At 43.4% G+C, this 26,868-nt stretch overlaps 1 protein-coding gene across 1 annotated transcript in view; it reads left to right on the top strand.

Moving 5' to 3' along the window:
* LOC126095586 (leucine-rich repeat-containing protein 24-like) overlaps nt 1-26,868 on the top strand; it is a 199,391-nt gene that overhangs the window by 61,104 nt on the left and 111,419 nt on the right. Inside the window, exon 4 of the mRNA XM_049910360.1 lies at nt 5,855-6,127. Coding sequence (XP_049766317.1) covers nt 5,855-6,127 — 273 coding nt within the window. The remainder of the gene's footprint in view (nt 1-5,854; nt 6,128-26,868) is intronic.

Genomic DNA, 26,868 nt, shown 5'->3' with positions numbered 1-26,868 from the left:
AGGGAAAATCCCTGACCCCGCCGGGACACCGTGCGCGTGAAGCGAGACCGCTACCGCAAGACCACGAACTGCGGACAAAGAAGTGGCCCGTGGGGGGAGCGAACCCACGACCTTCGCGTTATCAGTGTCTCATATAATTATCCAATTCACAACTTTTGTTTTTGTTTTATAATTCACGTGATCTTATGGAGCGCTATCTCTTTATCGCAGAATTACAGGAGTATGCGTAAAGTTCAGAGCTTAAAATACACAAGATTAGAGGCATTTGTCACCTTATGATCGATGAAATAAATTCTAATAACTGAACGAATAGCTGTACAAAAACTTAGATATTTAGATGCCTTAAAATCGGAGAATTCTGTAAGAAAGATCTTCGGAAAGAGATAATATCTCCCAGTGTAATTTATTGACAAAGTCATAAAATGATAGTTTGTGGCGTAACTAAGTTAACCAGCACCAGAGATAAAGTTCCACTTGGTCTCTCCCATCACTCTGCCAAGCTCCCCGTATTTCTTGTTTAATCGTCAACGCAGTCTTCCTCTCATCCGCCATTTTTGTCTGAATGCGTTAGTAATATAAAATCGCAATGAGTATGTTTTTCGTTAACTTTTGAGTATCTTACGCTATATAGTATAGATACAGGAATTCTGAGATTACCTGTTACAACGAGAAGTAAGCACGATCCCAATTACTAAATGAACAGTCTAAACTTGAAAGTTACAAGTAAATGCAAGTGCCATGTTTCTTATATAATTAGAGATAATTAAGTAAAAGTAACATGTTTAAAATAGTTACACAATAATGTTGAAAATATGGTGAACCTCATCATAATACAATTTTTTCATTCATTCGCTGCATATTCGTGTAGAGTCACAATAAGCAGAAATAGAAAAGAAAGAAAAGAATGAAGTAAATATACTATTTACATCTCCGTGTACTGATTTACTTTGTACGACGACATTGTCTCCAGCTTGCAGCCAAAATGAAGAAAAAATATCTCTCTTCCAGGTTGATGTAGGTCTAAGAAACGGGTGCTCAACACAACCCAAATCTGCTCGTGTTTTCCTCTGACACATTTCCGTTCCCTTCCACGGCAATTCTTCCCTTCTTCTTCGTCCGTTCCTCCGGCTCCTTACCGTCCTCCTCTTCCTTCTCCACCTCCTCATCTACTTTTTCCTTCATCTTTCCCTAACACCTTCTCTGTTGCTCTCCCTTGCTGTTTTCATACGTCACAAAACTGTACCTTGCTGCATTCGGTGTCCAGGGAACGTGCTCTGGGTACCACACCACTGCTAGGCAATTTCCTCCTGGTGTCCTGTTTGTAAGTGATTTGTGCCTTTATTTCTGTGGTTGAGATGTCAGTCCGTTGAATAGCGGTATCCCTGCGATTGACATGTCTGCTCACGCAGGATTACTAAATGAGTGAAAATTTGACTTTAAATAGAAATTGAAATTAATCACTGGAAAGAAAACTATTAAAATTAACTGGTGCAGCGGCCATTGTTGGCGGTCGATTCATCTTCGCTAGTGGCCAAATTGACTTCTAGTAAAATGCTACAAAGTTTGTAGAAGATTATACCTTTTATATACTACCATGAGCGGCCATTAGTCTTGCGGGGCAGGTGTCTGTTATTTACGTGCGAAACGGAGTCACAGCTTGAAGATTGCCGTAAGATCACTTAAGGTTTAGCGCTTGCATTCAAGCTTGCAAAACTCTTCGTGATGAGTGGAATCAATCTCAGGGACGCTGAAGGAAGTTTCAAATGGATAAATGGCAGAATACTAATTGTTTTCGGCCATTATGGCTCCACGTCACGATTCGTTAAGCTCGTATAGATCATTGGCTGTAACAACAAAGCATTAAAACATTTCATGTACCACATAGCTGTTAGGATAACTGTTAAAATGAGAAGTCATGAGACTTAACTGATGTATATTAATGTAATTGCAAATGGTTCGAAAGCTAATACATGAAACTTACAGCACCTTTGTGTACCCAAAATAAATATTAATTATTGATACGCAAGGAACGCATCCACAGGTTGACTGCCACTATATCATTGAAGTATTATTTATCAAATAATAATTACATTTCACAAAATTAATTTGCATAACTTATTTATATCTGAAGTTATTTACAGTAAATAAGTAGATAAGTGCTCCCTGTGGCTTCTGTGGTGATTTCTGTGGTATTTGCGACGTAAAGTTTACATGAAATTACTGGGGTTTGGCAATGTAATGCTTCACGCTGTAGTTCACCAATACTCAGCCACACTCGGTAAATGATGATATATGGTGGCTTCTGTATTAGTTATCTTGGAAGATTTTCTCCATCCACATCTACATACACTGTCTGACAAACCACATTGAAGCACGTAGAAGGGAAGGTCAAAACGAAAGAAACTAAACTTCCCGGTTCGGGAAATTATGAATTGTTTTGCAGAGATTACAAAATCGATAAAAATTTACAAATAAGTTGTCAGTATGACGTCGCAGCCCATCTGGCCTCGATGCATGTACTAATTCAATTGTGGAATGTGTCGGAAAGCCGTTGTATCCGCTCTTGAGGAATATTGCCTCACAACTGTTGTATCTGGTCACATGACTTATTGGTTACTAATCTGGGGATCTCACTGGCTAGAGGACCATCTTAACATCAGGCAGGCAGCTCCTAGAGAGACGAGCAATGTGTGGACAAGCATTGCCTTGTTGAAAAAAGGCACCATATTACTGTCGCACGAGGACATGCGGACGCAGAACGGTCATAACGTGCCGCTGTGCAGTCAGAATTCCATCAGTGACTACAAGTTATGACCTGAAGTCATCGCTGATGATTACACATATCGTGATTCCAGTAATGACACTCCTGTGTTGTCCAAAGCATCGGAAGAATTGGACTTCTCCTCAAGTCGCCGCCATACTCTCCGACTTCGGTCATCTGGAATAGTGCAAAAGACTGCGATCCTATTCCTCAGCAGACCATGCTGTCTAGTAGCGGCTACACTCCAAACGATTTGTGTTTCGTGATAACTGTAGTCTACGCATGGGATGGTGGATCACTAGTCCGGCTGATGCTGGATAACCAGAATGTTGCAGGAAGTCCATTACTTGTCCTCTAAGGGCGCGCGAAGATTTGGAGGAGTTACAAATTGCTAGATGCACAAGACGGCGATACCCCTTGTGGTGGTCAGACGTGGTCGACCGGAACATTGACGACGAATATATCTGTCCACACATTCCCGAGCAGTGCGACACCGGCCCACCGTCACATCCGAATGCCCCAAAAATCTGTATATTGCACTATTTGACCTGCCAGAGAATTGGAAACCCACAGAAACACACCTGTCCCACGTTGCCAGGCACTGATAACGATGTCTCACACAAGTACGAGGCATTTATGTGCTGCAAAGTAATCACTCAAATGCTGACGCCGTTCACGCCACATACATTCTCTGTTAGGCCTTGTAATAATAGAGAAAACGAAAAGTACTAACGCATTTTGATGCCCATTCTGCCAATCACAAAGAACACCAACTGTCACTAACATGACAGCTAATGGTGTGTGCGCATTGTAAGGTGCATTAATAGCCGAGCATGTCTTCTGGGTGATTCTCTTTTTTGACAGGCATTGTATACACTCTCCAAGATCGTCATATTATTATGGATATTTCATACCATATTTCGTTATGATCTTTCGTGCTCTAGTCGCAAATATAGTGAGGGAAACATTACTGTGTTAAGTCTCTATATGTGGACAAATTGTCTCCAATTTGTACTTACGTCTCTTGCACCAAATGAACATTGTAGGTAGCAGAATCGTTTTGTAGCTTTTCCAAACTGTGGTTCCATAACTTTCCTCAGTTACTTTTTGCAAAAGGGAGGACTTCGAGTTGCACCTCATCAAAACAACAGTCGTAGTTTTGGTACCATACGTAAATGACGTAGTAACTGGTAGTATTATCGATAATGCTGGTAGCATTGGTAAGAAAAGAATAATGAACGTGCGAGAGAATTCTCTTTGGATTTTGTTTGCTTGTTATGCATATAATTAGAACCACACATCGTTCAGCGTTAGTCCATTGTGTATTTTATATCCTTAAAAATATAAATTGCGTTTTGTAAGTGACAAAAGTCAGTTGACTGCGTAACTTCTGGGATCTTATGTACCCAAAGCAATTAATTTTGGTGCAAGCAGTTTACTTGAACAAACATAAAACAAATCTATGGAATTATTGTTGTTAGTTTGTACTCAATAGAACGAACGTCCTTCATCATGATCAACTGCAACAGTGCCTTGATATTATTTATAAGTGCAGTAGTTGTTTATGAAATACAGAAACATATTTTATATAAACTCCATAAAATACTGAAACGGTATTCGAAATATTTTCCTTTTGCTTATTTTAAATTTTAATTTCTTAGAGGGAACTGCTTTTTTAAGCGATATATAATAAATCCGTATTATCTACATCTTTACTACAACTTCCCTCTGTTTCACGTTAAAAATCAACAATTTTCAATAAAACCCGAATTAAACCTTGACAATTTTGCTGTAAATACTGTTTATTATTGAATAACAGACATGAGTATAACTGTCTAACAAAACTGTTGCCAAAGTTACGCGTTCCTTTATACGGTTTATCCTTACTCGTTTTCTAGACGGTTCACTGCTTGGAATCTAGTAAGATACTGATCACAGATGTGAAAAAAAATCTAAATGAGGTAACGCCCGATAGGTATGCAACACACCTAACATACCTAAACTGACGAAGACTACTAGGAAAACACAGCAGTCTTTAATCAAAATATCCACGGGTGTACTGCCGGTCTACAGTGTCCAACGGGCACAATATTTCGGCGATCATACATGTCGCCATCATCAGGTGAACTGATGGACTGAGCTCCTGTGAACGTGCCGGTACGGAGGTCCGTCCGTACGCTATGGCTGCTCAGGGGGAACTGGCTTCGGTCGCGGCGGCGGCCGATTTCAATACCCTCCGCCCGCGGCGCACTCCTTACGCCGTCCGCGCCCCGCGCCACGGTCACGCGGTGGAACAGATTGCGACGGCGTCTGAGATGACGTCGGTGTGATGGCTCTGTCCGCCGTGGTCGTCAAAACTATACGTTTGCTCGATTTACTCTTGATTAACCCAATCGCTGGTTCCCAAGCCTTGCTCAGATTATAGCCACAGTCACGGTTTATGAGGTCGTCATTGGTGCGGATTTCGATGGCCTCTCTAACAACGCTGTCCCAGTATCTCGACGTCTGTACCAGAATCCTCGTGCGTTCATACTCCATAGCATGATTTTCCGACAAACAATGTTCAGCGACCGCCGACTTGCTCGGATACATCAGTCGAATGTGCCTCTGGTGTTCACGGCATCGATCCTTGACGGTACGCGTCGTCTGACCAATATACGACTTGCCACATTGACACGGGATCTGGTACACGCCGGCCTTCCTCAGACCGAGGTCATCTTTGGCGCTCCCCACCAGTGCACGAGTTTTATTCGGAGGACAAAACACAGTTTCGACCCGTTGTTTCTTCAAAATGCGGTCGATTTTTCCCGAGAGGAGCTCAGTCCGTCAGTTCACCTGATGATTGCGACATGTATGATCGCCGAAATATTGTGCCCGTTGGACACTGTAGACCGGCAGTACACTCGGGGATATTTTGATTATCAAATACGCCGGGAGAAACTCAGGAATCACAACTGTAGTCTTTGATTACTTATGATAGTCTACTGCACATTTATAGCTCTAAGAGGGCTTATCCCGTCGAATGCTAACCCTGTAAGCTCGCAGAATACTCCCAAGGCAGTGTCAGCTGACCGGAGCGCCGTGCCGTTGCAGCTGGGCGGCAACGTGACGTTCCGGTGCCACGTGACGGGCGACCCGGAGCCGACGCTGGTGTGGCTGGTGAACGGGCGAGCGCTGGGGGCGGGCAACGCCTCCGGCCCGGAGGCGGTGCCGCAGCTGGAGGAGGAGGCGGACGCCGACGGCCGCGGCCGCTGGTACAGCCTCAGCCTCTACAACGTGTCCGAGGCCGACGCCGGGGACTACACCTGCGTCGCCACCAACATCCGCGGCCGCGCCTCGGGCAACGCGTCGCTGCTGCTGCCACAGGTAGGGCTGCGGCACGGGAACGGCGGAGCAGACGCTGAAGCTATCGACTCTGGAGATGCAAGCTGCTACAAAGGCCTTTACGCTAATGTTGTAAAATGTGCAACGCCAAGAATGAATCAGACACTGGACGTGGAAACATACCGGGCGGTTATAATTAAACTTCCCCTATTTAACACATTATAGCACGGAAACTAATTACGAGGTACTGTACTATTACCAAACTTGGTAGCATTAATTTCCAGGGTATGGGGTGCACGATGTCTATGTGTCACAGCGCCACCGTGAAATTCCATCTATGACCACCAGGTGGTGCGATCAGTCATCGTAATTTATAGTCTCACACATCTGACCAGTTGCAGGGCACTTGTTGACGTCTCAACATGAGCTTCGGCCTAAGGAGCAGAGAATTAGTGGTGAAGCGCTATTATCAAAACAACAGTAATGCTGCAGCTGCACTTCGAAAATATCGCTCATTGAAAGAGATCCTCTTTCTCCACGTGCCGTGCGCAGCATGATGAAGAACTTGTAATCAACTGGAAAACTGGGCGTCGCTCCGGAAAAGAGGTCGACGACCGGTTGCACCACAGGTGGTTGATGCAATCCCTGTTACTATGTCAGACAACGCTGCTCGCAATTCCTGATCGTAAGGCAGTGCGCGTGCTGCGTCATGACAGCTGATCATCCCGTGCTCCTCTGTACGGAAGGCGCTTCGAATCATTCTCAAATGGTACCCGCACAAGATCCACATCGTGCAGCAGCTTGGACCACAGAACTCGCAACGACTTGTGGCCCTGGATCATCCTACGGACAGACGAAGCTCATTTTTCTCTGTCGGGTGAGGTGAACACGCAGAATTGCCAAGTGTGGGTTCTTCACCTCCAGTCACTGTGCACGAAGTTCCTCTGTATAGTGAACGTATCACCGTATGGTGTGGCTTCACGATTACGTTCATCATTCGCCCATTCATTTTTTAGCGTATTGGCGCTCAAGGACCAAAGACGTGCAGTGTGACTGACTGGCGTTACTGCGATATGCTTCGACAACATGTCATATCCACCCTAGAGCAGAGACATTCATTGAACTCCACAGTTTTCATGGAAGATGGGGCCCCATCGCACACTGCTCGTGAAGTTCAGCTGCTTCTCCGAAAAACATTTGGGAACGATCGAATTATCAGCCGATCGTTTCAAATGCTTGGCCGGCACGATAACATGATCTGACTCTGTGTGATTTCTGGTTGTGGGGCTACTTGAAGGACAGTGTTTACCAGGGGAACATTCACGCATGTGCTGATCTGAAGCGCAGTATATCAGGAGAGGTATCCAGCTGTGTAAAATGCAGAATGCAATCCTGCGCTTTGAGACTGTTCTGGACACTGATGGGCACCATATTGAGCCCCTTTTGTCACAATAACGCTACCGGTATGTAGTGATATGACGTACCGAAGCAGCACATTAAAAGTGTTTGAGTTAAATTGATTCTGTGTTATTTCTCTTCCTCATGTTCTTGACATTAATGCTACCACGTTTGGCACTCATACGGTAATTAGTTTCCATGTTACAACGTGTCAAATAGGGAAAGTTTTATTATAACTACCCGGTTTACGGAAATACCAAAAGTACATCAAGTTACAATATCTAATACAGTAGAGGAAATCCATTATCATTCAAAACAGCTTCCAGCCTTTTCAATGTGGATAAACACGGGCCCTGGATGGTTTCGAAGGGAATCTCATACCATTCCTCCTGCAAAATAGTGAAAATTCAGGTAATAATGACAGACGTAGATAGCGATCACGCACCCTTCACTCCAATGTAGAGCACAAATATTGTATTATTGGGACCTGGTGACTCTGGTGGCCCGTGGAGATAAGAACATTCATCCTTGTGCTCATATAACCAGTTGTGGACGATACGAGCTGTTTAAACAGCATCACTAATGGCGAACAAATATTGTACCATGGGATGGAAATGATTAGCCAACAGAAAACACTAGTGGGAACAAGATACTCAATACTAATGCAGGGTCGTAATACGAATAGTAGAAAGACGTGACTGGAAGTAACTAATGCGATGTACGAAGGGCATTCAGTGTGGGCGGCGTGGGTGCTATTCTGTCATTCTGCGCAACGGATTAATCTGAGATGTACCCTTTACCCTGTGGCTCCTGCGAGGTGAAGTTTCCACCCCAACACTACTACAGAAGTCAGACAGACGCTCCTAACGTTCTAAAGAGAAATGCCTGAAAAACTTTCAGCAATAAATATCTTCTGGAGTCGTCCTCTGTAAGGAAATGATACAAAAATTCACAAAATTTCTAACGTAATTAGTAGGATACTTGGTTACTGGAGTAGTGCTAGCTAGTGTAAGAAAAACATGAAACTAACGTAAATTATTATTTATTTTGCAAAAAATTCTGAGAAATCACAATGGCACTTTTAGTTATGAACTGAACAAGTTATTTACGGGTTCTTCACGGAATGTGAAGTTACCTCTTAAGGATAGGATTCGCTAATGAAATTTCTATACAAAGTTTAAGATTGTTATTGACTTGGCAGAATGGCTGAGAGTCGCGCCTACTCAACTCGAATAATTATCCGTTAGAATGTTGCTAGGTATGGTCGAGGCTGTTGCGTGCGAAATGCAGTTAAGTGTATTGTTGTGGAGGAAATATTGGGCTCGCAAGAGCTGTAGCACACAATACCGTAAGCTGCGATGACTGCTGTCTGCGCCGCCCACTGCTGACAAATAAGATAACTCTCGTTCTGTCTGGATTGCCCTTCGCCAATCAAACTCTCCCTACGCCTTGATGAAGTCAAGGACTCCTATTCGCCCCTAGTTGGCGTGGTACACCGGTCAGATAACCCAGTAGAGCACTGACTTGTTCCTCGCTCTGTGAGTACACGTACGAGCGCGCACCCCCTCGTTACGTGTTCTCGCTCCAAGAGCGACAACGGAACGGGCCCTCTCCACGCCAGACGTGAAGGGGTATATCTTTCGGTCTCTTCCATTACTCCTTCTCCTCAAGGCGTCAGGAATATCGTCTGCCAATCATCATTGCTCTTCTAAAACGGGAGAATGACGTTTCCTTTAAGACGACCAATCCGGAAATCTGTAGCATTCGCGTTTGTCGTTTGCTGTCTCCCGTTGAAAATCTCTGAAACTGCATGCTATATTTGTAAAGAATGCATAGGCTGGGCGCTCCCACACAATGTACCGGAATTTGCTTTTAAGCCGAACACGGGGTCGTTCTTCCTTTCAATTGGGGAAATGCTGTCCGCTCCACTGGCGGTCGAGGTTGACTCATCCTCTGAAGGGACCTGCGTCCCGTCGGGCGGTTTGCGTCTCCTGAACAAAAAGCTCCCATGACCGTCATGTCTTGAATGTGTGTGTGTACGCCAGCCTCGAGTATTTCAACCACAGTGTGCTTACTTGTTATTTGCATATCGTTTGCATGAATTCATACAGCATTGACTTTATCTTATCGAGTTTGAGTTCAAATGAAGCGTCTTGATGTGCGGAATATGATTGTGAGGGTGGAATATGTTAGCAATGAAGGTCAGAAGACCACGACGTCTCACATCACTAAGTAATGCAACACATTTTTTTTCCGCAAGCGGGTTGGGCCTGCTGAATGGAATGAAAAGTCTATTGAACACATACTGGGGGTTGATACTAAATGAACAGTTTGATTATTCCAGAATTTACTACTCGTTTGGCTACAAGACCATAGTTCCAATATAACATCCGTTAAATATGATGGCCCTAAGACACTTTACCGGAAGGATCTGTATGCCCGCATTGTACGTCGGAGGCAACGCTTTCCTACAGCAATGACCTTCACATCATCCACGTATTGGTTTCCGTGAAGTGCATCCTTCATTGGACCAAAAAGATAGATGTCGGCTGCAGGGTGGATGAGGAAGAACAATCCAATGAAGTTTCGTGAGCTCCTGTCGGTTGCGCTGACTTTTGTGAGGCCTTACGTTGTCGTGGAGAAAGGGAAGTTCGTTTGCATTATTGCAGCGACGAACATGCTGAACTCGTTTCTTCAATTTCCTGAGCATTTCGGAATATACTTTAGAGTTGATCGTTGTACCGTGAGGGAGGACATCATACAGAATAATCCTTCCAGTGTCTCAGAAGTCCATCGCCAGGACTACTGGCTGAGGGTGCGACTTAGAATTTTTCCTTCGGGGGAAAGGTGATGTGGCGCTCTCCATGGATTGCCGTTTTGTTTCGGATTCGAAAAGATGAACCCGTGTTTCATCGCCTGTGGTGAGGTTGGACAAAAATTGTCACGATTAGCTTCGTAAATCGCAAGTAATTCCGCACAGATGACCTTTGTTGTTCTCTATGGTCTCCTATTAGGTGGCAAGGAACCCAGTGGGCGCAAACCTGTGTCAGCACTACTAACAGACACGCTCAGTTGTGCAGCGACGTGTTTGATTTTGATCCAACGATCACGTCGAATCAGACCGTCCTCACGTTCCAACAATGCAATAGTGAAAAGTGTGCGCGGCCAGCCGGCACACGGATCGAATAGGATTCCGTGAACTTGTTGTGATGATGTCAGAGACCTTGCCCAACCACTCACCGTGCTTTTTGTCACTCTTATGTCTCCGCATACATTCTGGAAGCACATATGAATATCTGTGGTGCACTGGTTTCCCGCTAAAAGACACTTAATGACAGCTCTCTGTGCGTCTTCCTTATAGTAGATGCCACTCTGGAGGCCATGTATAGCGACGCCACCTATCGGAACTGCTTGAAAATAGGGGGGCCTGAAGCGGGAACATTCCACGGTGTCTCACAACAGAATACCTATTTTTTGAACCGAAATTTCCCGAGAAAAAACTGTGTCGCATTATTTATTGAATGCCTCTCTCACTGTAGAAGACCGCGTTCTTGCGAGAGCGGGTTGTCCCACATCACGTGTGGCGTGGATATGCAGATCCTCTGAGCTGCGATCGATAATCGTTGTTGGCGGAGACATTAAAACATGCCTCGTACTGAAGGATGTCTTAGTAGTTGAGAACTGTAGTGAAGGCAGAGACTGAAGCACATTCAGCCAGAAATATGGGAAAATGGATGCAAGTGCCACTCCGAGGGGGAGAGTTTGGCACAAAAAAGGAATTCGTGGTGTGCCGCACCAAACCATTTAGAAGACTGATGGCTCAGATGTGTAGTGAGTATAAACGTGTTTTGTAGGCAGACGTAAACTACCATACAGCGCAGCCATTAGCTAGAGTCCCGTACGGATGACGTAGCAATAAGCAGCCCTGGCATAGAGGAACCACTGAAAAAGTCGAGAACTAATAAGTCGCTAGGTCTGGATGGAATCCCAGTTCGGTTTCATAAAGAGTACTGTACGTCATTTGCCCCTTACTTAGTTTGCATTTATCGCGAATCTCTCGACAAGCGCCAAGTCTCGAGTGACCGGAAAAAATTGTAGGCGACTCCCGCAAGTAAGAAGGGTAAAAGAATGGACCCGCAGAATTATAGCCCAGCATCCTTAACAACGGTTTGCTGCAGAATTCTAAAGCATAGTATGAGTTCAAACACAGTTCGAAAAGCTCCTGTTCACGAATCAGCACGGATTTGGATAGCGTTGCTCGTGCTAAATCCAGCTTGCCCTTTTCTCACATGATATACTGGGAACTCTGGTGGCCAAGCGGTTCTAAGCGCTTCAGTCCCGAACTGCGTGACTGCTACGGTCGCAGGTTCGAATCCTGCTTCGGCCATGGATGTGTGCGATGTCCTTAGGTTAGTTAGGTTTAAGCAGTTCTAAGTTCTAGGGGACTGATGACCGCAGATGTTAAGTCCCATTGCGCTAGGAGCCATTTGAACCATACTGCGAACTATGGATGAAGGCCATTTCCGAAAAGCATTCGACACGGTACCCACTGCAGGCAATTAACGAAGATACGTGCATTCTGGATAGGCATCAAGATATGTGACTGGCTCAATGGCTCCTTAAGTAATAGAACCCAGTATGTTATCCTCGACGCCAAGTGTTCATCCGAGATAGGGTAACATAAGTAGTGCCCCAGGGAAGTGTGTAAGGACCGTTGCTGTTTTCTGTATATGTAAGTGATCTGAGTGCAGCAATCTGTGGTTGTTCGCTGATGACACTGTTGTGTACAGGAAGGTGTCGAAGATAAGTTACTGGAGGTTGATACAAGATGACCTAGACAGAATTTATATTTGGTGTGATGAACGGAAGCTGGCTCTTAGTGTAGAAAAATGTAAGTGAATGCGGATGAGTTGGAAAAACAAACCTGTAATGTTCTGGTACAGCATTAATAGTGTCCTATTTCACACAGTCACGCCGGTTAAATATCTAGGCTTAACGTTGCGAAGCCGTATGTAATGGAACGAGCATGTGAGGGCTGTGATAACGAAGGCGAATGGTTGATTTCCCTTTATTGGGAAAATTTTAGGAAAGAGTAGTTCATCTGTAAAGAAGATTACATATAGGACACTTCTATTCCTGAGTACTGCTCAAGTGTTTGGGTTCCGCCCCTCGTCACATTGAAGGAAGACATCAAAGCAATACAAAGGGGACCTGCTAGATTTGTTACTGGTAGGTTAAAAAATGGTTCAAATGACTCTAAGCACTAAGGGGCTTGATATCTGATGTCTTCAGTCCCTTAGAACTACGTAAACCTAACTAACCTAAGGACATCACACACATCCATGCCCGAGGCAGGATTCGAACTTGCGACCGTAGCAGCCACGTGGTTCCGGACTGAAGCGCCTAGAACCTTCCGGTAGGTTCAGTGAGCATGCAAGTGTTACAGATATGCTTCAGGAGCTCAAGTAGGAATCCTTGGGGGTGAAAAAACATTTACTTCGAAGAACACTAATGAGAAAGTTGAAGCTGACTGCAGAACGATCCTACTGCCGCCAACATACATTTTGTGTAGGGACCACGAAGCTAAGATACGATAAATAAGGGCTCATGCAGAGGCGTATAGATAGTCGTTTTTCCCACGTACTATGCGAGTGGTACAATAAAGGAAACGTCTAGTTGTGGTACAGGGTACCCTCAGCCACGAACTGTACGGTGGCTTGCGGATGATGTATGTAGATATAGATGTGGATGTAGCTTGGGGTGGTGTTCACTGAAACGGAAGGACTATGCGATGTTTAAATGAAATCATTAAACTAGATTTCTTCCTACTACCAAAAGGGGTGCTTTTTGTGTGTCTTTTCACCAACTGAATTTTAACTACTGATCTGCTTGTGGAGATCATATGGGAAGTTGCTAGGAAACAGCTGAAAATGTTTTGACAGCGCTGTACGATTTCCAGTGCTCCTATCGGATAACGGAACATTTCAGAACTGACTTAGGTAGCTACAGGTATTAATCGTCGGATTTGTAGCACTAACAGGTTTAACTCCATGACGCAGATCAAAGAGAGTCTGGTAGCTCTTATTAAGAATACTTTGTAAGAGTACTGGTGCAGAAAATTGATCCGGCTCTGCCAATAAAAGCTCCGCAGTTCATCTCCGGAACATTAAGTCGCACAATTTGCCTCTCGCGCTAACAACGCTTTAATTTCTACCGCAGTCGTAAATGGCATGTTAGCATGACGTCACGATCTCCCCCAATATGACGCTGAGGAATGTTTCTCTGCGTATTTTGTATTTTCTTAAGTAGTTTTGTACTTCTTGTATGTGCCACTCAGTACGGACTGGCTGCATCGTACATATACCAAACAACAATAAAATAAAATAATATAATGTTCATCAAACTTTGTGCGGTGCTATAATTATGTCACCTAGTATTATTTGGGCTGTCGTGTCATAAAATTGCAGCCTACGGAACGAATTATGTTACTGGGGTTGGATATGTGCAGGATATAGGAACAAGAAACTCAAGTCTGGCCGTGGACTACGAGGTACATCAGCAGATAAGAGTGACAGTTATTTACTTTAGAGATGAAGTGCGACTATGAGCCAAAATGTGGAGTGTAGAAGCAGTCGTCCCACTTTGTGCCCCTACAGTTCTCCAAACCCTGGTACGTCGAGGATTGCGAGGGCATATTCCTTTGTATTGACACTCGACAACAATAAAGACACTGGAACTGTGTGTGACAACTAATTATCTTCGTAGATCGATTTCGCGAATTTATGCGATATAGGTATAGCTGAATATGAGTAAGATGATGAACATTGTCTGACAGTACTATATTTAAGACCGATATATGTTAAAAGTAGCCACTGGAAGCCATCAGTTACCTCTTTTGCACGTAGCTGTAAATACTCTCCACGGTGAGTGGGGGATAATTTCGATTCTTCCTTTAAGAAATATCTTGGTTTCCTCTACATGTCCAAAAGATCATGCACTGCGCATTGATATAACTGATTGACCTCGACAGGCAATGAATCCTCAACCTTTAATGCAGATGCACCTCCGTTTTACCTCATGCAGGAATTAAAAATTAACGAACGCTAAGAACACGGACGGGGCTGCGGATATGTGGTGCTACGTGTGTCGGCTGGGGGGGTGCCCAGGTAGTCCTCGCATTTGCTCTGAACTTTGTGGGCGGGTCGCGCAACTGCCTAGTAAGCAGAAGACCCGGTGATCGAGTCCTGGTCAGGCGCACACTTTAACTCATCGTCGTTGATTCCGCATCATGTCCTGATACGGCTGATAAAATAATTTCATTTCCCTTCTTTTCCTTTCTTCCCCTCCACTTCAATTTACATAAAAACATTGAAGTTAGTTGCGAAGTCATTTGCTACAGACCTTATGCTATAAGGCGTTACCTATAAGTTTCCGAGAAAGCTATTCCAAAGAGAGAAAATAAACCCAGAATGATGTGATTCTGCGACTGAAGAGGCTTTGATCTCAGCGCGCGAAGAATCCACGATATTCTTATTACACGCAATAAACATTTCTTCTTTCATCTGACTGTTCAACCGTTTCTTTCATAAATAAAAACCACATGTACATTAAACCTACCTGGGCTCTGATTTGTAGTGTGGTATTTTTCAAAATCTTAGTCTAGGATCAATGCAGGAAAAATGTTTTGGGCTAAATTTCCCATTGAACATAAGATTACTGGAGCCGGAGCACAACGTCGAACTCGGGAAAGATACAGCCAGAAATTGAGCGTGGCTTTCTTTAAGGTACCATACCGCCATTGCGGCAGATATTATTTAATGAAAGTATGGCAAATCAAAATGTACTATATTACAGATGTGGCTATTATTTGGATTTATGTTGATCTGTTTGGATGAGATAATGTACACCTGATAATGTTTGCTGTACATAGTATTTGTCAGAATTTGATTAAAATACAAGCTTTGCAGTTAATACGAGAATGTCCGGCTCACCACATGTAGAAATGTACACAGGAGACTTTATTTCCGGCAGTTGCGTCATTTCAGCTGAGTTTCTTGTTTGTGCTACCACCACTCTGGCGATTTGGTAATTGTTAAGGCTGGGAAGGAACGGCTCTCTAATGCCTGTCAAACTTACACTTTTAAGAGACTATGAACTTGATTGCTACAGGATCCACAGGCATCAGAAATAGTGTGAATAATAACATTTTACTGCTCTGCATATCATAGGATGAAGTGAAATTTCCCGTTAAGGTACTGTTGAAACTGTGTGAATAAAAATTTCGGGAAGGGAAGAGGGATATCAAAGACATGGGCCTGTAGGTGGCAAGGGCTAGTTACACAAACCATCGTTTTACATCTATAACACATTTCTTTCACACAGCGTTCTTTTTCCTTTATGTACAAAGAAAATTTGGCACAAGGTTAAAGCTTGCATTACACCAACCGTCGTTAGCAATAATCATACCACTAAACAAATGTAGCGACTGCAGTTATTAATACATTTATCGTAAATTTCAAATCAAACGTTTCAGTTAAGGTGACTAATTCAAGGAAAAACTAGCTCCCTTAATGGAAACGGACTGTATTGAACTTTAAAAATTACGATTTACTCTTACATAAAATTTAACTGACCAGATAAAACTAAAAAACTTTGAAGAAAATATCTTTCAATTGAATGTTAAAAAAAACATTTACACTTATACATCTCGTAATTTTAAAGAAAAAACACATTTACTTGTTTTGTAAATAAAACCGCCTTTTCCTGCTGCCACTTAATTTATTTTTTTCCAGACGCGTTTCGCCTTTTTTCGTGTTCTAAGGCATAATCAGTGGGATCTATGACGACACGTTTGCTGTGATCTGCGTTTCCTCTCATCTGCTCTGGTGGTCGCACTACCACTTTATTACCGACATATAAACACAATTTTGAGATCTGATCTTCCTCATACTGTTCACTATATACACACCCCTCAGGTCACTCGCTTTCTCATAAACACACACGATGTATGTGGTGTCACAGCCAGACACCACACTTGCTAGGTGGTAGCTTTAAATCGGCCGCGGTCCATTAGTACATGTCGGACCCGCGTGTCGCCACTGTCAGTAATTGCAGACCGAGCGCCACCACACGGCAGGTCTAGAGAGACGTACTAGCACTCGCCCCAGTTGTACGACGACTTTGCTAGCGACTACACTGACGAAGCCTTTCTCTCATTTGCCGAGAGACAGTTAGAATAGCCTTCAGCTAAGTCCATGGCTACGACCTAGCAAGGCGCCATTAGCCTTACATTGCTTGTATTTAAAGAGTCTCATTTGTATCGTCAAGAGCGATGTACCACAATGATGGATTAAAGTTAAGTATTACAGCAGCTACGTACTTTTCTTTATAGCATTCATTACGTATCCTGTTTCAGACCTCACGCCAGCCGGCGTGTGTAACGCGTGCATTTCGGCTACTTCCGAGTGGCGTGGCTGTCTTGATACGCCACAACAATGTAAACATCATACATAGAAGTTTGTTATGAACATATACTTCGTTACGTTGGCAACAAGCAGACAAACACACCAAAGAGGAGGAAACACGTAATGGAGTCGCAATATTTACGTTGTTAAAAGCACAGTGCCCGAAGAAATACTTATATTGAGTGGCAAAAGAACAATAGTACATCATAGAAAAGAAGGAGAAACATGGTGAACAGTGAAAAAAGGTCAGTACTAAAATTTGTGCTTATATGTCGGTAATAAAGTGGTAGTGCGACCTCCAGACTAGAAGAGAGGAAACCCAGATCACAGCAAATCGTAAGTAATTACTGTTTTGCAGAAAAAATCGTGACGTGAACTGTTTGATAATCCAAAGATAACGAAACTGTATCGTTGTAGATCCCACTGATGATGCCTTAGAACAAGAAAAAGGCAAAACGATTCTTGGAAACATTAATTAAGTGCTGCAGTAAAAGGCGGTTTTATTTGGGAAACAAGCATTTCTATGCATGCTGCGGATGATGGCCACGCAAACAAACTTGAAAATACATTCCTTACATACAGTGAATATTTGACAAAAATAAAAAAGTGTCAAGCAAGGTGGCGAATGAACTGAATTTCCTGCGAGAGACCTGAACGCTCTACCGCTGCTTGCACCTTAGAAGCTCGTCCGACCGGTGTTGGGACCCAATTTAGTGCAGACAACGAGTGACGCGCACAGTTTGCTTTCTGTAAAATGCAAAAACAATGTTATTAATCTCGGAGTCCTGCCACGTAACATCAACATAGTTCCTTCGCTATGCCTCAAGTATATACTAAAGTTCGCTAGGATAGAACACTTTTATCAGAAAATGAGTAATTAGAGTACGGCCAGGGGCATTGCCAGAACACACAGGTTTGAATAGTTATGAAGTTTTTTCTGGAGCAGAAGCTCACCAAGTTCAATTACCGATGCCACAAATTCAATGTCTAACAGCCGAAAGCCCGCTCTTGGCAGCCACCTTGCGTGAACACTTGTGTATCGTACACAACAATCAGGAGCGACTTGGGCAGAAAATATCCATCCGATCTCACAGCTAATAGTTCACTCCACATGGTGGAATGACTCTGCAAACCAGGCGCTGCCGTCCTGCCGTGTGTCGATGTACTCAGAGAGGCCATGCAGTGCTAAACGCGAAGGAGGAAGTGTCTGAGCGCGGGCACTGCCCGACCTAAAAACTTCCTGCCACGCCCGATTCCCTTCTCTCCGGCCAGGAAAAATATTCATACATCGATGATAGCTAGCATCGTCTTCATAATTGAATCGGGCAGCTCCACGGCTTAAATAAACAGCATATTCCAGAATGGTTCAAATGGCTTTGAGCACTATGGGACTTAACAGCTGTGGTCATCAGTCCCCTAGAACGTAGAACTACTTAAACCTAACTAACCTAAGGACATCACACACATCCATTCCCGAGGCAGGACTCGAACCTGCGACCGTAGCAGTCGCGCGGTTCCAAACTGAAGCGCCTAGAACCGCTCGGCCACACAGGCCGGCTCTTCCAGAATGGTGATACGTCAGTCGGAAGCACAGAGCTCATCAATTCAGACATTTAATAGTGTGATCGCAGGAGTCTGGTCACTTTATCAGACTTCACAATCACAGTCTTGGCGCCAAATGTGTTTAAAACAGTAATAACCCGTCTTGCCTTTTAGAGCTATTTGAATGTAAAACACCTCACAGTTGCGTCGAGAACATTAGTTATCCTATGGATGGCTTACAGTAAGATTACCATCACACTTTTACGTATGTGAATTTACGAGTTATAGGTGTCTTACACGAGTAAAGCCTGACTTGTCGACTTGTACTTATTCAAACATATAAAAATGTCTCCACTTCCGAAACTGTACATTAATGACAGCAAGGTAAAGGGAAGATGCACTTAATCGTCTGACAGCTAGAGTGATAAAAGGCGCTGTCTCCTGATCCAGCTACGTAGTTCAGATTTTTCCTTCTCTTTCGTGATGGTTTATGGTTAAAAATAGGCTTATGTCTAGCAAACGGAGTCGTCACCCCTGTGTTGACCAGCCTATCAGCTTGTTCATTACCACTAATTAATGAATGAGTTGGGACCTCCAGCATTTTTACCCATTCGCTTTCTCCTAGCCTTACAATGTATTCACGTCATTCCACGACGATCTTGGATGTTCTCAAAAAAATGGTTCAAATGGCTCTGAGCGCTATGGGACTCAACCGCTGTGGTCATCAGTCCCCTAGAACTTAGAACTACTTAAACCTAACTAACGTAAGGACATCACTCACATCCACGCCCGAGGCAGGATTTGAACCTGCGACCGTAGCGGTCACGCAGTTCCAGACTGTAGCGCCTAGAACCGCACGGCCACTCCGGCCGGCTTGGATGTTGTCGCAAGGGCTGATAGATTTCAGAGCTGCTTGATTGTCTGAATTACTGTAGATGTTACGATCCTTGTAGTGCTTTTGTAGATTCTCCTACGCTCACATTCTGATAGCAAGTATCTCCGAACACTGTGGACGCCTTCCCTAAAGGGAATGCTCTCTCTCGTCTACGCTGTACCCCATATAGCCCGGCCCCAGCACCTTCCTCTGTTTTCGACCCATCAGTAAATAGGACTATGTCCCCCGAGCGGAAACGTGGTTCGTTTCTCCACTACTCCCTGCTTCCATCTGTAACAATGAGAAGTTTACTGAAGCATCGGAAGTTAGTCAACTGGCATTTGTTCTAGGATTAATATATTTACCTCATTCACCATATCAGCGCGGGATACCCGATCTTCTAAAGGTTTCCCGTTTTGTTCCAGTTCTTAATCTGTACGCCCCTGCTCCCTCCCCCATTGCAACGGAAAGATGTAATGGGGACATGTCCAGGATGGTATCTATCGCCGCAGTGGGTGTGCTGCTAATTCCGCCTGTGGTGGCTAGAAAAGCCAATCTCTGCCCTTTCACAAGCTCCTTAGCAGCCACCTTCTGCCTTACTTCACCACACTGTAGCCACACGAAACGTCATTGGTCTTATTACTGAGCTGCGTATCAAGTACATACTTCTGGGACTTAGACCCCAGTTTCTACATCAGGCTTTTCTAGTGCATATGTGAATACTTTCGCCTTGTAACTTTTATCCCTTACTTGAGGGGTCAATGTTAGTTCCGCATCCAGGATTACCCTTGCGGATACCCTCTCGCCGGCCGCAGTGACCGAGCGGTTCTAGGCGCTTCAGACTGGAACCTCACGACCGCTGGATGTGTGTGATGCCCTTAGGTTAGTTAGGTTTAAGTAGTTCTAAGTTATAGGGGACTGATGACCTCAGACGTTAAGTCCCATAGTGCTCAGAGCCATTCTAACCATTCGAATACCCTCTCGTAGGGTTGGTTAGCATTTTCGTATCAGGCAGATGCAGAGAGCAATTTCCTGAGATTGTAGAGCTTGAAACTTCCTGGCAGACTGAAACTGTGTGACAGTCCGGGACTCTAACTCGGGATCTTTGCCTTTCTCGGAGCAGTGCTCTAGCTACTGAGCTACACAGGCACGACGCGCGACCCCTCCTCACACCTTTAATTCCACCATTACCTCGTCTCCTACCTGGCGGAACTGAAGCTGCGAGGATAGGTCGCGAGTTGTGCTTGTGTTGCTCAATCGGTAGAGCACTTTCCTGTAGGAGGCAAACGTCCTGAATTCGAGTGTCGATCAGGCAAACAGTTTGAAAGTGCCAGGAGCTTTCATATTAACGCACATTCCGTTGCAGAATGAACATTTCATTCTAGTGTAGGGCTTTTTCTCCTTCCCTAACAAGCCAGTGAAGTGTTGATGTTCCTTTTTGATATGCGAGTTGGTTTTCATATAGAGAAATTTCATTTAACCTCCTTTTCCTAACATGCACATTAACAAGTTTGTTTGGTACCTTGTAAACAATGGAGGACAGATATATTGACCTTACATTCTTAGCCTTGGTGTAATGTTGTCCCTGTAGTCGGAAAGGAAACAACATTCGCTGCCCTTGAAGCATTATAGATTACTTCTGCTGCTTGACTGATTCCCAACAGTCTGCATAGGAGTCTGGTTAATACCCTTCCTGGTTGTGGCAGTAGGGCCAGGAAAATTCCATCTGGTCCTGGTGACCTGAACTGTTGGAACATTCCTACCATCCACTGGATTTCATTGAAGTCAACACATTTTCTGGCACATTCCCATTTCTCCTATTGACTGCCTGTAAGAGCCGGCCGGAGTGGCTGTGCGGTTCTAGGCGCTACAGTCTGGAACCAAGCGACCCTTACGGTCGCAGGTTCGAATCCTGCCTCGGGCATGGATGTGTGTGATGTCCTTAGGTTAGTTAGGTTTAATTAGTTCTAAGTTCTAGGTGACTGATGACCTCAGAAGTTAAGTCGCATAGTACTCAGAGCCATTTGAACCATTTTTGAACTGCCTGTAAGACAGTGTGCGTGTGGAAACGTACGGTTCCTGGAATGCTTTGTAAGTGTGTGTGTGTGTGTGTGTGTGTGTGTATTGGTATGTGTGTGTGTGTGTGAGAGAGAGAGAGAGAGAGAGAGAGAGAGAGAGAGAGAGAGAGAGGTGGAGACATGGGGGAGGAGGAGAGAGAGGTCACATAGTAGGGCGTGAATCTTGTTCTGTATCACCTGTCACCTGTCAAAGGTCATTTAATGAATTGTCTTAAGAAGCATATCTAGCATCTCTTGCGCTGTCCTTGTACACGTACTATACTTCTTGCTCGGTTCGCCTCCTGTATTTCTCGGTACTGATGTCGAGATTTGGTGAACTCTGGTCACGGCAGCTATGTCTTCCACCTCCTCACAGAATACCTTCCACGATGATTGTTTCGCTTGCTTAATAGTAAGACTGAATTTGGCAAGGACTTTGCTACATATTCCTTATTGTCCTTTCTTCTTGTAAAGTTGATCAATCTTCTTACCTGCATAATCTGCAATTCAAGATTATTGTTACACTAAGGTACATTTTTGTCTGTGCACTGAAAATGTCTCTATACTCACGCCTGATAAAAGGTCACTGATTTATTTATTTCATTGCTGCACAATAATTTGATTTCTGCAGGTGAACGAACTCACCATAAGTTCCTAGACTGAGAAAAAAGGGGGAGGAAATGATATCATAGTAATTTCGATTGCCAGGATGTGCACCAATGCCTTACAGAGTATTTGCTCTACTGTTTTTCAGATAGACTGGAGAGTAAGTTAATATCTGAGGCACCAATGGTGCTATGCTCAAGACCTCAATGATTAAGTTACATTAAATAATCACTCTTCACATGTATACCCACTAATCACTTTATAACGGAAAGGAGGTGGGCAAGGATGAAACTTCTCGATAAAAAAAATCGCTGAGGAAGGAGCATCAGGTTATTACTTTATCCTTGACGACCGCTGACGAAAACATGTTCTACTTTTAATTATGGACTCTATGCGCGCGCACTATTTCTAGGGAGATAAAATGAAAGTACTGCAGGTATTCTACATTCTTCAGCGGAATGGACATGTGAAACTCGAATAACGATCTTTACCAGTTTTGTCATGTTTCATAGTGACAGTTCATACTAATTACGGTGGCACTGTGCTCAAAAGTAACCCCTATCCTGCTCCCATCCGCTCCAGTCACATGACCCACTCCATATCTCTGCTTCAGAGATGCTATTCACGGTGGTGCCAACGTTTGGACTATTCTACACGAAGCTCGTGGGTAAATACGTGTTTACACAACACAAAATATATTATCCCTACGTAAAATACTCCCAAATTGGTGTCAAATTGGAAGAACGCATAAATCGTTATAAAAAAAAAAACGCTGAAGTTATTTACACTACACGTTTCATCATCAGGAGTTAAATAGAGATTTCCTGACGTTTTCCGATTAACTATAATATTCAGCTGAAAACAGAACCACAGTCAGAGCTGGTTCTAAATATACAATAGTCAGACATGTTGTCAACGCAGGTTTCAAAAGTCACTAACTGGAACTGAATCTGTGCAGGCTGAAATAGCACAATGCTACAATTTTCAAGTAGCCGTTATTATAAAATAACGCCGAGCAAGTGTTCTGATCAGAAATAAATACAAACTGCCATGTTACGAGTTGTAACAGTTATTGCATGCGCCTGTGCTGTGTAGTGTATTAAACAAGGTTAATTAGAAGCAATCAACTAAAGCTGCTACTGATATACAGAAAGCTTTGATTGTGCTGTTAACTCTTTTTAGGTTACAAAGAGCAAAGGGAATTGAATGAGTAATGGGAATAAATTATTTATTCTGTATCAAAAGAATTAATAGCTATAGAAAGCTACCATATGCGAAGGTTCACGTTAAATGAAATGAGGGCTGATAATCAAAGATTTGCTAGATGTTTCACAAATGTGCAGCTATGCTGACTTTATGGAACTGGCCCTTCTCTCAAAACGAATTATCTAGCCGTTTGTGTATTAATTGTCCATATCAGATAAAAAGGCCGTAGGTAAGGACGGCTATATACAATACATAGAAGGAGCAATAAAGTAAAATAGAATACGAAGACCAGTAGTCAGCGCGCGGGAAAAGGGCGTAATAAGGCATTCTTTCTCCTCTATTGCGTAACGTGTGCGTAAGAAAGAAATTAGGAGTTAATAAATACTATTGAAATTGAGTATAAAGAATGTTGTTGATAATATTTCCTCACAACATTGCTCTCCTTTGAGGACTCGCCAGGTTAGCCGAGAGCGCTAATGCGCTGCTTCCTGGACTCGGGTAGGCGCGCCGGCCACGTATCGAAACCGCCCGGCGGATTAACGACGAGGGCCAGTGTGCCGGGCAGCCTGGATGTGGTTTTTAGGCGGTTTCCACATCCCCCTAGGTGAATACCGGACTGGTCACCACGTTCCGCCTCATTTACACGACTCGCACACATTTGAAATACGTTCGCACTATTTTCTGCTTTACACTAGACGCGGACAGTTGGGGTACACTGATCTGTCCGGGGGGGGAGGGGTACAGGGGGGGGGGAGGGGTACAGGGTGGCGGCAGGAAGGGCATCCGGCCACCCCTGAACAATAACCATGCCAAATCCGATTGTAACAACGCCGACCCTGCCGAAATTGCGGGACAAAAGTGCTCTCCTTTGAGAAAATAAGGTAGGAACTGTTGATTGTAATAAAAGGTCTACGAGCACAGCTTGTAGTCTGAGAGTAAACAGAATTAAGACAAAAAATGGAGGCGCATCGAAAATGAAACAAAACTTTGCATCTGAACTTGGTCTCATATAGTAAATGAAGGGATGAGAGTCAGCTTCCGTGGTAGCATAATGCATGATGGACGATACAAAGGACCAGATTATCGCAGTCACGGAAACCATCTCGAGAAAAGAAGCTATAACGATCCATACTCTCTCCAACGGCAGTTACTCCGCAGAACTGGATTACCTATGACAGTTATACAAGATTTGTTTAAGTCTGAGAGTCACTGACATTAGCCAGAACTCATCTTGCTATAACTATTATATCTAAGCCCAGGACTCTCACCCCATTGTCGGTAGCACACTAATAACTAATGCTCAAAGCACTGTCGCAAACACTTTGCACATAAGAGTACAGAGTGGTAACAGCTGAACTTCCGAGACAAAGTGCTAGGCCCCTTTTCGCAGATTCAGCTTAACCCAAGATGCTTGAAAGTGTAATAAAATCACCTACAAAATTGTCTTATTGTTAGTTTTCCCCTTATGTAAATCTGGTATGACCTAAACAACACTCTCGCAAACTCCCATGCTCTGTTACAAGTTAATATATATATATATATATATATATATATATATATATATATATATATATATATATATATATATATACTAACACACACATCTGAAGGTCTGTTGTAAGGATAATTACTAAAAGGTTGACTGTTTGCTATTGGAAACGGATGTGTTGTCAAGCATACCGACTGTGTCTGGTGTAGTGCTAAGCAAACAGCAAATAAATAGATGTTCGCTAATGATGTATATTGGCTGTTCGGTATTAATAACGGAATACTAACTATTGAATTATAAGTTGTGTATGCAAGTGAAAAGCTTAACAGCAGTTAGCTATCATAGTACAGACTAAGACTTCAGGCAATGAATGACGGAGACCTGGATAAAATCAATGATTCCTGATGGCTACGAGATTTAGGTCACCTTCTGTCCTATATTGAACCTCGACATTCATAACCTTTCCTGTTACAGCTTTAGTAAGTATTTGGCGCATTTATTTCAGTAATGACAAGGCTATCTTACAGTTACAAGTATGACAGCAATATGACACCTCATAAACAACTTCTGATGCTTACATCATTCCAGCTACATGGTATGATAGTAAATTCTAGATGCGAGAATGGTCCATTCTGTACTTAAATCTCTATCAACATTTGCATAATAGCTTGTGAAGGTTTCCGTTTTTACACATTGTGGAACAAAAGCGGTGATGGTGTGTATAAGTCGCTGGGACATTCATATGTCTCGCCTTGCGTCGTGTTTGCAGTGATAGTTGCTCTTAGATGATATAGTGCGGTTTCTAATTTGAAGATCGTTACACCACAGTAGGATGGAGGCTGCTATCTTGTCAATCGGGAAATTACCCGTCTAAAACCAGATAAATTTCAGCAGTCTCGTGGCTGAAAACGTGACTTTAAGCTATTCCGAATTGGATGTGGGACTGGATTATCTCTAGTTGGTTAATGTGGACGTAGCTTTACGTTTGACAATGGAAGGCTTCCTAGTTAAGTTTTCTAACTGGCAGATCTTCTGTTTATTAATTTTCACTCAAAATATTTTAGGCTAGTTTTTTAGCGTTTTAGCGTCTGAAAGGGTTTCCCGTGACATATGTCAGTCTCCACTCGTAACACAGTTCATTGAAAGAGCAAACTTCACAGGCTCTGTTACGTCCTAAGTAACACAGAAAATAGCGTGATGTATTGCCTGAACAAATTAGAAGAAGTTTAATTCTTTATTTGTGTGGCCATAGTCTCCGTAGTTGCTTTATAATTCTTGAGAGGTTCAAATCAAATGACTCTGAGCACTATGGGACTTAACATCTGAGGTGATCAGTCCCCTAGAACTTAGAACTACTTACACCTAACTAACCTAAGGACACCACACACATCCATGCCCGAGACAGGATTCGAACCTGCGACCGTAGCGGTCGCGCAGTTCCAGACGGAAGCGCCTAGAACCGCTCGGCCACACCGGCCGGCCATCTTGAGAGTGTTTTGTTCTGTCATTGCAACTAGAAAAATGCGTGTTCTTTTTTTTCTTCGCCAGACGCGTTCAGCTTTATTGAAGTAAGGCATCCTCCGTGATGTGTAATTAAGCTATTTACATTGTGATTTGCTTTTAGATCGAAAAACAGTTCGTTAAGAGTAAGTTAATTTTTAGTTACGGTGATTTTCGGTTGATTTCTCTCTTACATCGGGAAATGCCTTCGGCTAGTACACCGTCGTTTTTCTGCGTTAGACGCTGATGATTTTGGGTTAATTCTATTTAATTTCTTAATTATTCCTTCCCTACTCTTACAGAGTATATAAATACATAGAAACATAATTAAATAGGATTACACGTATGCAATAATCTAATTAAAAAGAAGTTGCAGTGGAAAGTTTATGTTGGCAACACTACGAAACATAAACCACAACACACACTTATAAGTACAAAAGACAGTACCGAATACAGTGCTGTGCATAAAAGTGTATTGTGAAAAACATAAGAAAGGCATAGCGCTGTAGAACAACTAAAAATTAGATCAAAAGTATCGGTGTCTAACGCAGGAAAACGACGATCTGCTAGCAGACGGCATTTCCCGATGTAAGCGAGAAATCAACTGAAAATCACCGTAAGTACAAATTAACTTACTCTTAACGAAC

This window comes from Schistocerca cancellata, chromosome 8, assembly GCF_023864275.1.
Source record: "Schistocerca cancellata isolate TAMUIC-IGC-003103 chromosome 8, iqSchCanc2.1, whole genome shotgun sequence".
Classification (NCBI taxonomy): domain Eukaryota; kingdom Metazoa; phylum Arthropoda; class Insecta; order Orthoptera; family Acrididae; genus Schistocerca; species Schistocerca cancellata.
Note: the sequence above shows the minus strand (reverse complement) of the source record. Positions and strands in the feature narration are given on the sequence as shown.